Source organism: Thunnus albacares, chromosome 13, assembly GCF_914725855.1.
Source record: "Thunnus albacares chromosome 13, fThuAlb1.1, whole genome shotgun sequence".
Taxonomy (NCBI): Eukaryota; Metazoa; Chordata; class Actinopteri; order Scombriformes; family Scombridae; genus Thunnus; species Thunnus albacares.
In genome coordinates this window covers 12522056-12537326 of record NC_058118.1, presented here as the reverse complement: position 1 = coordinate 12537326, position 15271 = coordinate 12522056, and the positions used below count along the sequence as shown (strand labels likewise).

At 37.5% G+C, this 15271-nt stretch overlaps 2 protein-coding genes across 2 annotated transcripts; both read right to left on the bottom strand.

The window, feature by feature from the left end:
• Window positions 1–401: 401 nt before the first annotated feature.
• Window positions 402–8034, bottom strand: LOC122996061 (palmitoyltransferase ZDHHC20-B-like). Its single transcript, XM_044371589.1, has 13 exons — window positions 7889–8034; window positions 6356–6382; window positions 6129–6223; window positions 5508–5628; window positions 4727–4796; window positions 4233–4265; window positions 3957–4077; window positions 3163–3295; window positions 2938–3064; window positions 2599–2685; window positions 2432–2511; window positions 2248–2294; window positions 402–2174 (listed from the first exon to the last, which is right to left on the bottom strand). Exons 1-12 carry the CDS (start codon window positions 8004–8006, stop codon window positions 2251–2253), a joined length of 1056 nt encoding a protein of 351 aa, XP_044227524.1. The 5' UTR covers window positions 8007–8034; the 3' UTR covers window positions 402–2174; window positions 2248–2250.
• A 1700-nt stretch (window positions 8035–9734) lies between these two features.
• Window positions 9735–14808, bottom strand: LOC122995591 (choline-phosphate cytidylyltransferase B-like). The gene is made up of 8 exons (XM_044370901.1): window positions 14519–14808; window positions 13252–13351; window positions 12178–12294; window positions 11793–11944; window positions 11601–11679; window positions 11364–11506; window positions 11067–11255; window positions 9735–10168 (listed from the first exon to the last, which is right to left on the bottom strand). The coding sequence occupies exons 1-8, from the start codon at window positions 14594–14596 to the stop codon at window positions 9914–9916; spliced, it is 1113 nt and encodes a 370-aa protein (XP_044226836.1). The 5' UTR covers window positions 14597–14808; the 3' UTR covers window positions 9735–9913.
• Window positions 14809–15271: the final 463 nt, after the last annotated feature.

The window sequence follows — 15271 nt, the reverse complement described above, 5'->3', positions numbered from 1 at the left end:
AGAGAATGTCCCTTATTTAACATACTTGTTCTACAATGTACAAGTCTGACAATGTGTTTTATGTCCAGAGTGCAAATGAAGTTGTAATACCTTTAGCAAACAATACACAAAAGGCAAATTACAATACCGATTGTATGAATATTCAAGATTTTGGAGATCCTGCACTCGGAGGCAGAAATAACTGAATATTTGACTGAGAAACAGAATAATCATATCAAACATGCAGTGTCTGAAACCTGGACTAATCTGAACACAATCCTGTAATTTGAGCTGGTTATCATAAACATCTGACAACATCCACAACATCAGTTGCTTCACAGTCAATTAAACTTTAAATTCCTCTCATGAGCTCCAAATTACAACCCACACATTTACAATCACAAGAAAAGGAGCACACGTAATAGTTTCTTAAATTACATTTATTGTTACAGAACATGAATCATTTCCCCAATAAAAAAGCAGTTCTTTACAGGAATAACTACAATAGCAGCTCTTGCCACTTGGGGGTGCATTAGGTGGTTTTAGTTATTAAACTGTGTGTGTGAGACGTTGTGTGAGTACATTCATATGGGCTACCAGTCAGTAGTATCTACACATAATTATTAACTGCTCACTCAGGCAAATGGAACACTGTGCTGTGCATCATTTCCACTAAAAGGGATGTAATAAAATGAAGCAGTTGCCAGGAGCACAGAGATGAGCATTTATGATGACAGTAGCCTCCTCTTTCATCAGTGGGCTATAAAGACCTGCTTATCTATCCTGGTTCACACTCAAGGTCAAAATGGATCAAAAGTCCTTGACCTCTCTGACAAAATCTTTATGTAGGGTGTATTGTTTTTTTTTTTTTTTTAATTTGTGCTCTTGTTCTCCAACTTTCAAATAAATCTTATCATCAAACTGGAAAAACAACAATAGAATTAATCCTTGGCATTAACACTTAAGACTGATTCAGTTTATACAAATAAACTGCAAAGGACTGACCATGAGTGTGAGATTAAGTAGAAGTAATGAATGGTAAATGGTAAATGGATTGTACTTGTATAGCACCTTTCTAGTCTTCCGACCACTCAAAGCGCTTTTACACTACAAATCACATTCACCCATTCACACACATTCATACGCTGAATGGGTACAGGGGCTACCATGCAAGGTCCCAACCTGCCCATCAGAGGAAACTAACCATTGTTTTAATGTTCTCATGAAGAGAACATTAAAACAAAACACCAGTACATATAAATAAAACAAATAAGCCATTACAATAAAATCAATAGACACAGAAAGACAATGAAATTAATTTATAAAAGCTTAAAAACAAATAAATGACAATTATTTATAGTGCAACGGAAAATATCATTGATAATTACTCTGCATATGTGATCTACTGGTGTCTTAAATAATAATTTGGAATTAAGTATTTAAACAGCAGATAAACTGGATTTGGTCCTCACATTTGAAGCTTATGTCAACCATCATATAAAAACTGAAATGCAAAAAATAAATATATTAATAGTGTAAACAGAAAGACCATTAAATATATTCAATGACGTAAACTGTAAACTGAATCAGACCGTTTGATAACTGACGATTGGTCTTAATAATTGCACTGTGCTCGGAGTTAAAACCTGCTTAGACATATTGCACATATGGTTCACACAGAGTTTTCACTCCTACTCAATTATGTCCTGAAGACAAATATCACTTTTGTGGCTCCCACTGTTCTACAAACAAACAAATTTGAGGCTTAGTTATTAATTCTTGATTAATACTGACAAAGGATGAGTCTCTAGTTGAAATATATAATGTGATTATTCCCTTCAGTTAAAAGAAACATTGGCTCAAGGGGGAGTAAAAGCAGCCCCAGAGTTTTTCAAATAATATTATTTGAATGTCTTTGGCTAGTAACAAAGACAAAACCTGTGAATCGCCTCTGGTTCAGACTGGTGCAGTCTATTGGGTCACTGTACAGCCTCTGTTGACATGATAACAGTATTGTGGTGGTGCAACTTTTACAAGCACAAAAGATGAAGGATGGTCCATTTAACGTACATACAAAACATGCGACCTGAGGCTGCACTGTCAAAATGAGGGTGGAGGATGGTTCCTGTGGATGTGCAGATGATCCTGGTTTAAGGCATCATAGTTGACGTGCTCTTTACTGGTGTGCCTGCGACCTGCAGGGACAGCCGACAATGAGTACAAATAAACACAGGAGGAGGACAAAGTGTTTATGTCATGTCCACATACCTGCTATGGCTCACTCTCCACTGTCACAGACACTATCTGGCCTCCATCTGAAAGGAAACAATTTGTACAAAATCGATGTTTCAGGATCTGTTACAGCTCTTTTGAGAAGAAACAGTAATTATAAAACTATACTTAACATCATAAACCATAAGAACAAAAATGAAAATGTGAGAAAAAGCATCACCAGTTTTCTGATTGCCGTCGTCCACTTCGTGTTGTATATTGTTACCGAGCACACAAGGGTTGGTCTCCTCATCAGCAAGGCTGTAATTAAAGTCAAATTAGTGATTAACACCCAGAAAACAAAACTGAAAGAAAACATTAAAATATTTTTTTTTCAGGAATGCTAACCTTTTGCCATTTTGCTGAAGGACACTGTTTGCTTGTTCAGGATCTATGTGAACCAATCTGGTAACAAAGGAATGTCCATCTCCCAGACTGATTCAGACAGAGATAATGACAGCATAAGTCAACATGACAGCAATGATAATTAATTGTACTTTTGGGATCGTAGTACTTCATTAGTCTTTTTTTCTGGTTTTCTCCATTCTATTAAAATAGCTTTAACACTAAAAATGGAAACTGAAATATAAGGTTAAACAGTTTAGACACAATGTCTATCTATTTGCATCATTATGATTGCGTAGGTGATTTATAGCTACAGATGTGTCAGGTCAGTAGTAGTTTTACCTTGAGAAAATAGGAAAGATCCAGTACTTTGCTTGGTCTCCAAACACCTCAGCTACATTTCGGCTAAAGCCTAAAGAAAACCCATTTTTGTCCGGACCATTTGTGAAGACAGGAGCCCTAAAAGCCTCTGAAAATGGATATTAAAATTTTTTTAAGTTAACAATCTCAGTACAAAAGTGTGTGTCAAACTGAATCTTTATCAAGAAATGCATGTCCTATAGCTACCTATAGTGGTCCTGTTCTTTCCCACGAGCCAGAGATGGTAGCTGAAAAGCGACAGGATGCTGATGAAGAACAGCGCCGCCACGAAAAACAGAAACAAGATGTGGAATTTGGCGTGTGTGTCAGGTAGGTGTTTCTTCAGAGGGAAAAGAAAAAAAAAAAAGGACAAAAGTGTTAACCTTTAGAAAGTCAGCAAGTCATTAGCAAACAACTGACTGCAGTAGAAGTGGCAAAGTTTTAAATCTTATTAATTTGTTGCCTCGGGGCAACAAATTAATAAGCAAGTCACTGGAAACACCATCTATTATTTTTGTCTCATACAACTTAAATGTTAGTATTGTTTTGGCTGTAAGACAACATACTCCTTCACTGTTAGACTGCATGACAGAAGCCATTGTCTCATGTGAAGCAGTATGCTGAAGACGATCCTCTGATAAGCATTCACATGATACACAATTGTGCACCACAGTGTAGCATTTGTAACCTATTGGTTGATATCTTACAATGTAACCATTAGTGGGTGATCACATGCCTCACCACATCCTCATTTTTACATTTTACTTCAATAATTAGAGATTCTGTATTTCAGAACTTTAAAAGGGAAGCATATTCATGGTTTTTCCCCTGCTCCAAAATCCCCATAAAGTTTTTTAACCCAAGGCTGCTGAATCCTGATTTTATAAATAATGTGAGATTCAAAAGGATACTAAAACCACCTTTAATAAACTGCAACCACAGCAAGCACACACATGTAAGAACAGGCAATTTAAAGAAACAGAGGACATTTCTGTACTTACAGTCCAGAATTTGATGAAATATTGGACGACTGTAGCACAAATAACTAAACAGTAGAGTGAAGCGTAGGCCAAGAACAAGACAAAGTACTTGTAATTTGAGAATCCAACACAGTTATTCACCCTGAAACAGGAAGAGAACATTGGGGACAGTGGGAAGTGAAACATGCTCATTTCTCTACATTTTCTTCAAGAGAAAATTTACAATTTTACAATAAAAACAACTTGTATGGACAAAGGTGATTAAAAGCATAGTTAAATGAGAAAAGCCTACAGTACCAGGGGCAATGATGGTCCATTTTCAGCACACACCTTGAAGAACGGGAATAAGGAAAACATACATCCTGTTAGTGCCATCTAGTAAATGTTTATAGACATTATAGACATTTGGCTGATCAGTTACCCAGAGGCACTTATACCACATGAGGAAAAAAAAGACGTCAGCATAAGATAACACATACTGCTCAATATTTAAAACTAAATGTTTACAATGGATGATTTAATTAGAAAAGCACCACCCAACACTGGTTTAAAACTAACATTTGCAGCAAAAATAAACTCTCTGGTTAACCATTTATTTGTCTTCTTCTTATGTAACATAGTTACAACATATTTCTGTTAGCAGAAGCTGCAGTGAACAATGTTTACTGGCAGTCTGAAAAAACAACTTTTGGATGTATGAGGACATAAAATAGAGTGAAAAATACAGGTCTTTTATGGGGATAAAGTAAAAAATGAAAACTATGAGCCTTAATTACAGTGTGTACACTCACATCTCACAGGTTGAGCAGTGATGGCAGCGGTCAGGTTTGATTACCTGGCAGGGGTCGCAGTATCGGATGGCTGTTTAGAAAAAATGAAAGCAGAATTATTCAAACATTACTGAATAATTATATACAGTATATGAGGTTTATTGAAGAAAAATAAGAATTTGAGGTGTATTTAGAATTTTTTAACACTTTGAAGACTTTCTAAGCTGCTCAAAATTTTCAAATTAATAAATCCTCCAATTCTACAAATGTAATAAAGGTAGAAATTATAAATATGGTGGTATTATTATTTTAGAAAGTGTCTTTTCAAATGGCCCTTTGAGACCAAGTATAAAACGCACCATTGTTGGTGATTAGAAGAGCCAGGTGTGGCCCACAGAGGTAACGAGGTGCACCTGAGTCTAATTAACCCTCCTGTTACACGCAGTTCCGTAAACACAAGACAGACAAGGAAAATAACATCTTATGGTTTTTATCACAGAGTACATTCTCTCATAGAAGACATAAACAGTGTTGCACTTTCAGCCAAAAGGGGAAGACACAATGCAGCGATACATTTGCACAATTTCTTTTGTATGTCTTATATTATGTTGTGCATGTGAGTGTCATACATGAGGTGAACAATGAGGAAACTGTCTTCGCGTCCTTCCTGCTGCGTTAGAGGCAGTGGTGACAACAGTAAATCAGTTACACAATTTCCCCGGTGGTTTGCTCTCAAGCAGCTACTGGGCGTTTAAACAGTAAGCCAAACAGTCACCGTTGCTGCTGTAGTGAAAAGCCTCACCTCCTCCTGCTGTGCGTGTATACACGGGTAAATTCCTGGCCACTTTCTTCAGGATTTCTTGTTGCACCTCGGCCCGCTCCTCTCGTTCATACAGTTCCTTCTCTGCTCTGGGCAGAGCGAACTGACAGGAGGAGAAAGGACTGAGTCAGAGGCTACGTTTACATTACACGCTGAAGTGGCACAAATCAGATTTTTTTTGCTTCAAGTGACTCAGATCTGATTTTTGGCAGGCAGGTTAGGACCTCAGCGATGTTCACACTGGAGCTGGATACATGTCACTTACAAACATGAATGTGAACCAACACAAAAAGATCAAATCAGACTAAAAACATCAGAATTGAGCATTAAGGCCTGGAATGTGAATGTAGTTAAAGAAAGCCCAACAAATTGCGTATTGTAAACTTGCATTGAACAGTCATGCAATATTTATTTGTGAAATTATGTGTTCTCTATACATGTATATTTATGAAATACTACACTTAAACCATGACAATAAGGTGTGTTCATTGGAAAAAAAAACATATGTTTATTGTGTTTGCTTTTAGTTAAATATTCTCCATGTAGCCATTAAAGAAGGTAACCGTTGTGGTGAGGAGTTTAAAGACACTACTCTCGGCTTACCGCTGTTGAGGGGCTGGCTGGTGTAGACCAGATAGTTTTCCAGTAAGACCATATGAACATGATGAGGAAAATGTGAAAGATGACCAAATAGCTGACTGTAGAGAGACAGAAGATGTTTTAAATGCAGTGACACTGGAATCTGTGACATAATCTTTGATATAACATTAAAAATGAGGAGGAATTACAGCATCAAACGTGAATTAACATGTAATATATGTATCACTTACTTCGTTCTGCATTATTTGGGATTGTATCTACATTACACACACACACAGAGGGCAGAGAAAAAAAAACTAATTAGTGAGCATTAATGAATGTCCAAAGAATGCATGTCAACACATCCCCCACCTCACACACATACACACCACCCCATTCTCACACCATGTGGCAGCAGCCTGGCACGGCCAGCAGTGACCCACCCATAAGAGAGAGCTTTGTTTAAGCAGCAGGGCTGTCCCTGTCCTGACCACAGTCACTACAGTACATCCACATGCTGATAGTGGTATCATCAGTTCCAGGCTCAAACATACCATAAAAACCTGACTGTGAGTGCAGGGAGAAAGACTGAAAGCTTGAAACACTGCGTCAGGTTTATACTACAGTGTATAAATAATAATGCATGCATTTGAATATTAGACAAATTAGGAAATCCTTTCCTCAACTGGATGATAAATCTGTGTACAGTTGTAAAGTCTCTTTGTCTGAATCAATGATTCGTCTCCATGTTTTTGGATTTTATGGATCCTAATCACTTGAGAGCACCTGTTTATGCTGTGTTGCAACTAATTCATTCAATTAAAGATAAATTCACCTTGACAACAAACAGCCATTATAACATGGTAACATGTTTAAATTCAATTCAGTGCGAATATCTAACACTGGCTGTGCATTTGTATTTTTGTTCCCCCAGGCACTGTAAAAGTTTTAACAGCTTTCATTCTTCTCCAGCCCTCATTAAATTTCTCCATAGACAACGAGTAACATGATGCATCCCATGGTTAATCTATACCCATTCCTCATTATGATTTACATAAGGATTTTACAGCTGGCTGACAAAGCTGCTCCATTAGTGCTCAAACAACAATTAAATGATTACAATCATTGCCAATTGTAAAATCTCACCTTGTGGTAAATTGAGATGCAAAATTCAAATGCATGCATGTTAAAATGCATGTTATGTGTTCAAATTCAGATATATTGAGGAGGACAAGAGATAACTCATGTCCTCAGTACATGTACTAGGAAAAAGCCAGCTGATACTATAAAACACAGCGACTGGAAATACACTTGGACCCATTCATAGTTTAATTTGTGTCATTGAAGGGAGCTGTTATTGTCCATTCATTCACAACACACTGCACATTTTAAACATCAGATAAAGTTTTTATTGCAGCTTCTTTCTGCCATCATAATATCTGACGTCACATGAATCATAACAGCCATAATGATTAATGTATTAACTATTAATTAATGACTGTACAAGCTGGCCAGGCTGTCTCTCCTCTCCTAATCTAACAGAAACAATGTCGCCTGATTACATTAACATTATACACGCTGCTGAATGCTGTTTATGTGAATGAATAAACAATCAGACAGATGAGACAGTGCAGCCTGAGGGTGGTTTTAAATCTCACTTCAACTAGCTTATCAAAGTTGGCCACCGTGCAACTGTGAGCACGAGCACAAATCCGCACCTCCCGACACATGAATAAACACTTGTGAAAAAAAAAACTAAAAAATCCCAAAGTGAGCGTACTTACACACGCAGAGCTCCACGACATAGGCGTAGTAAGACCAGCCGACCACCAGGTTAATAAACAGGACAGGTATCCAGTTCAGAGCCCGTTTACAGCACCTTAGTGCGTGAGAAGGAGCCATCTTTAATCCGTGTAGGACATTAGCCGGCGGTGACGTCATAGGCACGGTTTTAAATGAGCCGAGGATACTACAAGACCCAGACACTTACCGGGGACATGCGCAGATAGGTTTGTAGTTCCTTATCTGCGTTTTAATAATATAATGTTGACTCAGTTGATGCTTTATACTCAATATCTGCTTTGGTTTGACTGCAGAATCTGTTAAAACGAGATCAAAGCAGGGCCCTTCTATAAATATTTTTAAACATCCTCTTTAGACATGTTTAAAGATATATATCTATAAAATACTAAAGTACTAATAATTTGTGTCTGATATGTTTTTTCCACACAAAAAAGTTAAATTATCTTCTTAAAATCCTGAAAATTACACCTACTCATTCTCCCTCATTGAAAATTCCTGAGTCTATGAATATGTAAATTTACAAATCGGGTCATTAAAATCTCGCAATCTGATTGGTTTATAGTCGTGGTATGATAAGTACTACGGCTGTGACGTTTAATGTCCTTTTACAGCCCTGTTGTTATGGTTACCGTTAAAATATAATTAAGAGCAGCTAAAGTTAAAACAACTTAATACTTTATAGGCTACTAGTAGGATATTTACACTTAAAGGAAGTCTGTGTTTAACATTACTTTGTGCATTGAAACAGTTTTTTGACACTATACTCATTCCTCATGTCCATTATGGCCATATAAAGATCCTCTCTTAATTCCATTGTAAGAGATGGGAGACAAAATCCACAATCCTCTTTTTTTAAAAGTTCAGCTGAAGCTAATATTAAAATAATTAGAAAAATTATCCAAATATAAAAAACATCTACCAACGTTATAGTCTTTCTTGTATCTCTTTTTCTGACTGACCCACCACCACAGCTCAACAAGAAAACACTGTCTGAGGACACACAAAGAGGGAATTTGGCACTAAAAAATTGTAAATATGGAAGTTGCCCTCTTGAACTTTGTCAGACTGCCAAAACTGTAGATTTTGTTCCCCATTTCTTACATGGGAATCATGTCAGTAAGGGACCTCAGCTAGTATAGACATGAGGAACAATACAGAGAGAAAAAAGTCTTTCATTGTATCTATATAGATATGTGACTGCTGCATCAAGATAAACTTGCAAAAATGTGAACCTGTCCTGTAAGGTACATTAATGTTGGCACATCTGTTAGCTGCAAAAATTGATTATTTTGACCACTTGGGGGCAGAGGAGCTCCACAAAGAGCTGAAAACTCAAACACAACCATATAAAGTTATGGTGTTGGCAAACATTACACTTTAGGAGTCATTTGGAGCTGTGTTCCTGGTCACTTGACAAGTTAATCATTCACTCGTCTTGTTGCTCTATTTGCTCTCTACCAACTCTCGAAGAAAAAAAATCTATGTCTTTAACTGCTATATGTTCTTTCATCATCAGATTTGTCTGTCTGCTGTGCAGCGCTGTAGGAAGCATACAAAGATTTATCAGATTTTTGCTAAAAACACCTGCTCATTGCTGGTAGAAACATGTTTTCAGGCCATAAAACCAAAACAATGAGCTAAAATTTATCTGTGGATTCTTCACTGTAAGACACTTTTCACATAATAAAGTAACTAGATCCATTACTAATATAAAAAAATGACAAAAAACTATTAACACTGTGAAGACACTTTAAGGGTATGTGTTGTGTATTTAAATTCTAGACATATGGAAAAGTAACAGAAAACAAATCACACCACATCAAAATATTAATGTTCTTTTCCTTTACTTTTCAGTGAAGAAACACTTTGTACATTATGATATGTTGCACTTGCACTTGAATAAACCAGTAATAAATTAAACCACTTCATTTTTTAGTTGTTTGCTTTAATCAATAGCCCCCTTAGACATATTATGACATATTATAAACAGCCAAAGCATGATGAGCTCATTGTGCATGTCTGCTGTGTGTGGAGGCAGACTTTGGAAAGGAGCGTGTCCCTTTTTCCTTTTTAGATGAGGAGGGGGAAGAGGGGGAGGATGGAGAGGAAGGAGGGGAGGGAGAGGGGGGAGAGGCGGAGGTGGGGGAGGAGTCAGGAGACACAGAGCGACGTCTGGTGGGACTGCTGCTGGGGGAGCCACGGGGTGACGAGTAGGGTGACAGGGCCTGGAGCATTCGCCCACTCCGCTCCTGAATCGCATGCTAAACATAGACAGAAACAGAGGAGAGATTTATTTTGTTGCAATGATGTGATCTGATGTGTTTTCTTGAGTTATGTTGTGGTTAAATATCTTATGACATGTTTATTGTCACTTTCCTCCAACCTGCCAAATCTACTTGTCTACTTGTAGGTTATAATATTTTCTATTTGCAGTTTGTGGGGAGGTCAATTGCATAAGCCAGTTCTGGTCCTGGATGTTAAGGTAAAAAACAGCTATCACTGGATTACTTTTGATACTGAAGAAAAAATCTAAACATGACTATTATGAAGAAAGATCTGAAGTTACAAGACGTCTTTTTTCTGTGATTTCAAAATAGGTTTATGGATGTTTATCCGTGATGGAGACGCCATCAGAGATATCACTTTTCCTGAAAAGTTTTTTTTACCCCCTTTCCTTTCACACACTGGCCTCACTGACAATTGTTTCTGTCACAGCTTCTGTCACAGATTTCATCATCTTTTGTGCTGTTGTTCAGTACAAAATAAAACAAAAAAGGGACATAGGAAGAGTTTATCTTGTCCAGAAAAGCAAGAGTTAGCTTAGCTTAGCATAAAGACTATAAATAGGGGAAAACAACTAGTCTGACTCTGTCCATAAGCAATAAAATCCACATACGAGCACCTCTAAAGCTCACTTATTAACATATTATATCTTGTTTGTTTCTGTACAAACAACAAGGTGTAATGATAAGAATTTATGGTTTTATGGGGGTGTTATGTGCAGGATTATTTTTTGCTGGTCATATATATTTATCTATTAATATTAACACAGAATTTAATAACTTAATCAACCTAGAAATTAAAGGTTCAATAGCTGCTGATGTTTAAGAGGGATTCTTCCTTTCAGTGTCTTATGGATTAATTTAAAGGTAAACGTGCCCAAGCTCCATCTGGTCCAAAAAGCTCCAGGAAGTTGAAGATGAATTCTCGTGACTTCTCTTCCCACTTGTGGATGAGGTCTTGGCTCTTCTCCTCCACTCTGTAGACAAAGTGTTTGGACTTTTCTTCCACCGTACGGACTGTCTCTTTCATCTTGTCCACCTGGTTCTGGAGCCTGTACTTGTTCTCCTGTCAAGAAAGTCACAGGAAGAAATGGTCAGTACATTACTGTATTGTGTTTGTGTCAAAAACATCAATATTTAGATGTTTTAAATTATTAAATATGCTTTCCCTTACGTTAATGAATCCAACATTCAGTTCTCGGGCTGTGTATCCTCTCTGCAAGTTGCGTCGGACATAGATGTCATAGTCTCGGACGATACGAGTGATCAGATCCGATGTTGAGATGCCCTCCGTCCTCTGAGTGGCCACAAACATTCCTGACATGAAAACACAAATAATACATGTCAGTAATTCAAGTAATATGATAAATGACAACCATAATGTATCACAATGGGTTATATGAATCCTCACCTGCTTCCTTGATGTGTTTGTAAACATCCTCTGATCCAGCAGAGGTGTAAGGGATATCATCATGAGCCACAAAGTCGATCTGTAAGTGTAACATGACAGTATTCACCCTGACTGAACACTTGATATCCTTGTTGTTGCCACTGTATGACATTTCAAGAAGCTGTGGTGTCCTATGACTGCATGAGCTTTGACCTTATGCTTCTGGAGGAACTCTGTGGTAAGGGTCCAGGGAGCGTCCCGCACCACCTCATCAACATAACGGCAGTGCCTCAGGGCATCATAGCGTTCGTCTTCTGTCATCACTGTATAGCCCTTAAACTTGTGGGTGAGTTCATCACTGCAGACTGGAGACACAAAGACAGAGAGGACCTTAGACTAAGCCGGGAGTAAGAGTTAATCTGGAATTACTAAATTGGAAGATTTAGCCTAAGAGCCTTAAAATTTTGGCCCTTTGAAGGCAAAGGATATATAAGATTAAAACTTATATTCAGCTAATACAGAAAGCATTAAACTGTCTTTCTTTGTGTGTTTTTACTGTGTTTACTGTGTTGTTGAGGGAGTGAGATTCATGCTTTACCTCCTACTATCAGGTATGTGTTGGGGAAAACATTTTTTGCCTGCATCAGAGCTCGAGCGTGCCCCGAATGGAAAAGATCAAAGATCCCATCAGCGTAGACTCGCACTGGACGATGAGCTACAAGATAAGAAATATGAAAGGATACCAGCATGGCGTTACAAAAACTTTCTGGAGGTCAAAGGGATTTACTGATATGGTATCTTGAAGCTAATACCAATATCTGATATTTTATACCTATATCAGCCAATACTGACACTGATAATATTTGCAAGAGCAAAAAAATCAAAACAAGTTATTTTCTTTCATTCTGTTGCTAATTTGTCAGTCGTATGGCATAGAGTCCGACTGATACTGGATGTCTGGGGCCGGGCCGATACCAATATTAGAGAGTAAAAAAATTCTGATATTGATATATCAGTTGATAATCTTATATGTACAGAATATATACATACACACATATTTTTTTGCAGTGATCCCTTAAATGTGTGGATCAAACACTTGTGACAATGATATGTAATGGAGGCAGGATATTTTATAGTTTAACAGTAAACTTTATTGTATCAAGTGACGTGCCCTGAAACAGTAAACTTCACTGGCAATTTAAAAATTATGAATAACTATAAATAAAAAACAAATAAAACAAAAAAACATACATCTATGTATATTAAACTTGAATTAAGAAAAAGGATCAAATATACATAAAATGCTGCCTATAAAACTTTAAAAATATATATATATATATTGGTGCACATCAGACGATATACACGCTGATACAGATATATCTGTGATAGGCCAATATCAGCTGATAATATCACCTGACGATATATCGGTCGGGCTCTAGTGTGGCGTGACGCATTACTGGAGAAAAAGATTATGATAACAATAACCCGACAATCAGCCAAATAACCAGCAGTAAAACAATATTAGACTGATACTAACATTGGTAATATCAGCTGATATTACGTCATATAATAAAAGCAATATACTGAAACATCTCAAGTTAATAATTCTCCTACTCTACTACTTTTCCTTTATTTATTAGCAATGGCAACCAAAGCAAATGAGAAGTGTGACCTGGTGTGCCCCTCCGTGCTTGGGCAATTGTCAGCTTTTCATGCTGGACGTCTGATTCACAACCTGTAGACTTGGCAAAAGCAGCCGGCTCCCTCAGAGCCTGAATACAGAGACAAGGAAATAAATATGTGTTAGGTTCAATTAAATGCTGTATTTTTCCAAATCAGTTCACCCGTCTGCTTAACTGCCTGTCCTGTTCAGGGTCTCGACATGCATCAGGTGACAGGAAGTGTACAAACTGAAAAAGATCTCACTGTCTGTATACAGTGAGAAGTTTAGGTCATTACCTCACACTCAAAAACAAAACAATGCAGGAAGACAATACAACAACAGTGCATTGCAATATTAACTGTGCTGTTAGGTCTATTTTCATAAACACATGAGATGTTGTAAGTTTGCAGGTTGGATTCTTCCCTAGATTTGACATAGATAAAGATATTATCAAAGTCAGATAACCTTTGACAATATTTTAAAGACAGTTGTGAATAATCTCAGCAGTCTGAAGTAATGAGCGGCTGGGTATGTCATGGACTTTGTGTTTGTGTGTGTATACATTACATATACACAGCTTTATCTGTTGTGAGGTATACTTTGAACTCTTGTTCTGCCTAAAATGTCCCACATGTGTTGTGTTATTTTAAACTATAAGATTGTTTAGTTTAACTCTTAAACTGCATTTTCAAATGTTCAGAACTTTGTGAATGATAATAATGTTAGCCTGCTTTCCTGCTTAAATATGCTCTCTTAGCTATTGAAAATTAGCCACAGTTTACCACTTTACAAAGTCAAGTAAGACATGAACATAATGTAGGCTTTCATATGCTTCCACATTTGAGACACAGATGTTATGTGTACATTACGCATTGTATTGTGTGACTCACAATCCTTATTTACATTTATAGAAATGATAACTAATTACACAGAATTACTTTTGACCCAAAGAATGGCTTCATTTATCATTTTATATCATGGCAAACAAAAGCTTAATATCACTCGAGATTGATTATGTAATCCTATGCAATACATAAAAATGAGTCATGGCTACATCGTCCCACCCAGCTAATCAGTTAACTGTCCACTCCCAAGTCAAATAACCACAGAGGAATTATTAACATTTACTATTCAAAGCTTGACACATGAAAACACAATATAAGTATGAAAAGCATAAGTTTAACCAGATTCTCAAGGTTCCCCTATGATAATTATTTGAAGTGTTAGTAAGAATAAACATGGAGGCCTTGTTTCATAATGACAGAAGACCACCTACCTTGCGAGGGCCTCCTCTCTGGCTCTGTGGGGCCTGTTGCTGGACGTTGCTTCCTCGTCCTCGTCTCCTTCCAGCCATCCAGAATGTTCTGCTCTACTCTCGTCCACTGACAACACTGCTGCACCCACCTGCCGCTCCTCAGCTGAGGTGATTTCTAAGCCTGTGAGTGTTTTTAAGTATACATGCCATCGACCTGCCTGACCCTGATGACGGGAGAATGTAGTGAGCAAAGTTCAAGCCACTCTCGTAAAGGCATTCAGAAAAGTAGATTGCACTTATCATCAATACTGAGCTTGTGAGGACTTTCCTTTCTCCACGTGGTAATATTGAAGCTTGTAGAATTAGGAAGGTGAATGTGTTGCACTAAAATCCATACAGTACAGTATATGTGACAGTTCAGCTAGAACTGAATGTGAAAAATGCTCATGTTTTGAAACATTTCTCACAAGTCCTCCCACACAGTGAAATGTAGAGAATAGAGGCTGCTAACAATGTATGTTAAGATCAACTGTAAAGGTGAGTATGTGCCCAGAGCTTTTACATTGGCAGCCTTTGGAACCAAACACAGAGGGACAATGTGTCCCAACATTTCACAAAATTGTGTGCCAGTGTGCCGCATCTTATGTAATTTGTGTTGTGAATACAGTGAGAGTACATCTTGAAATCAATGAAACATTGCACTACCTGCTGGTTGTTACCACCTCCTACTGTACACCATACAGGCTGGTTACATCATATGATCCGGCTGCAGTT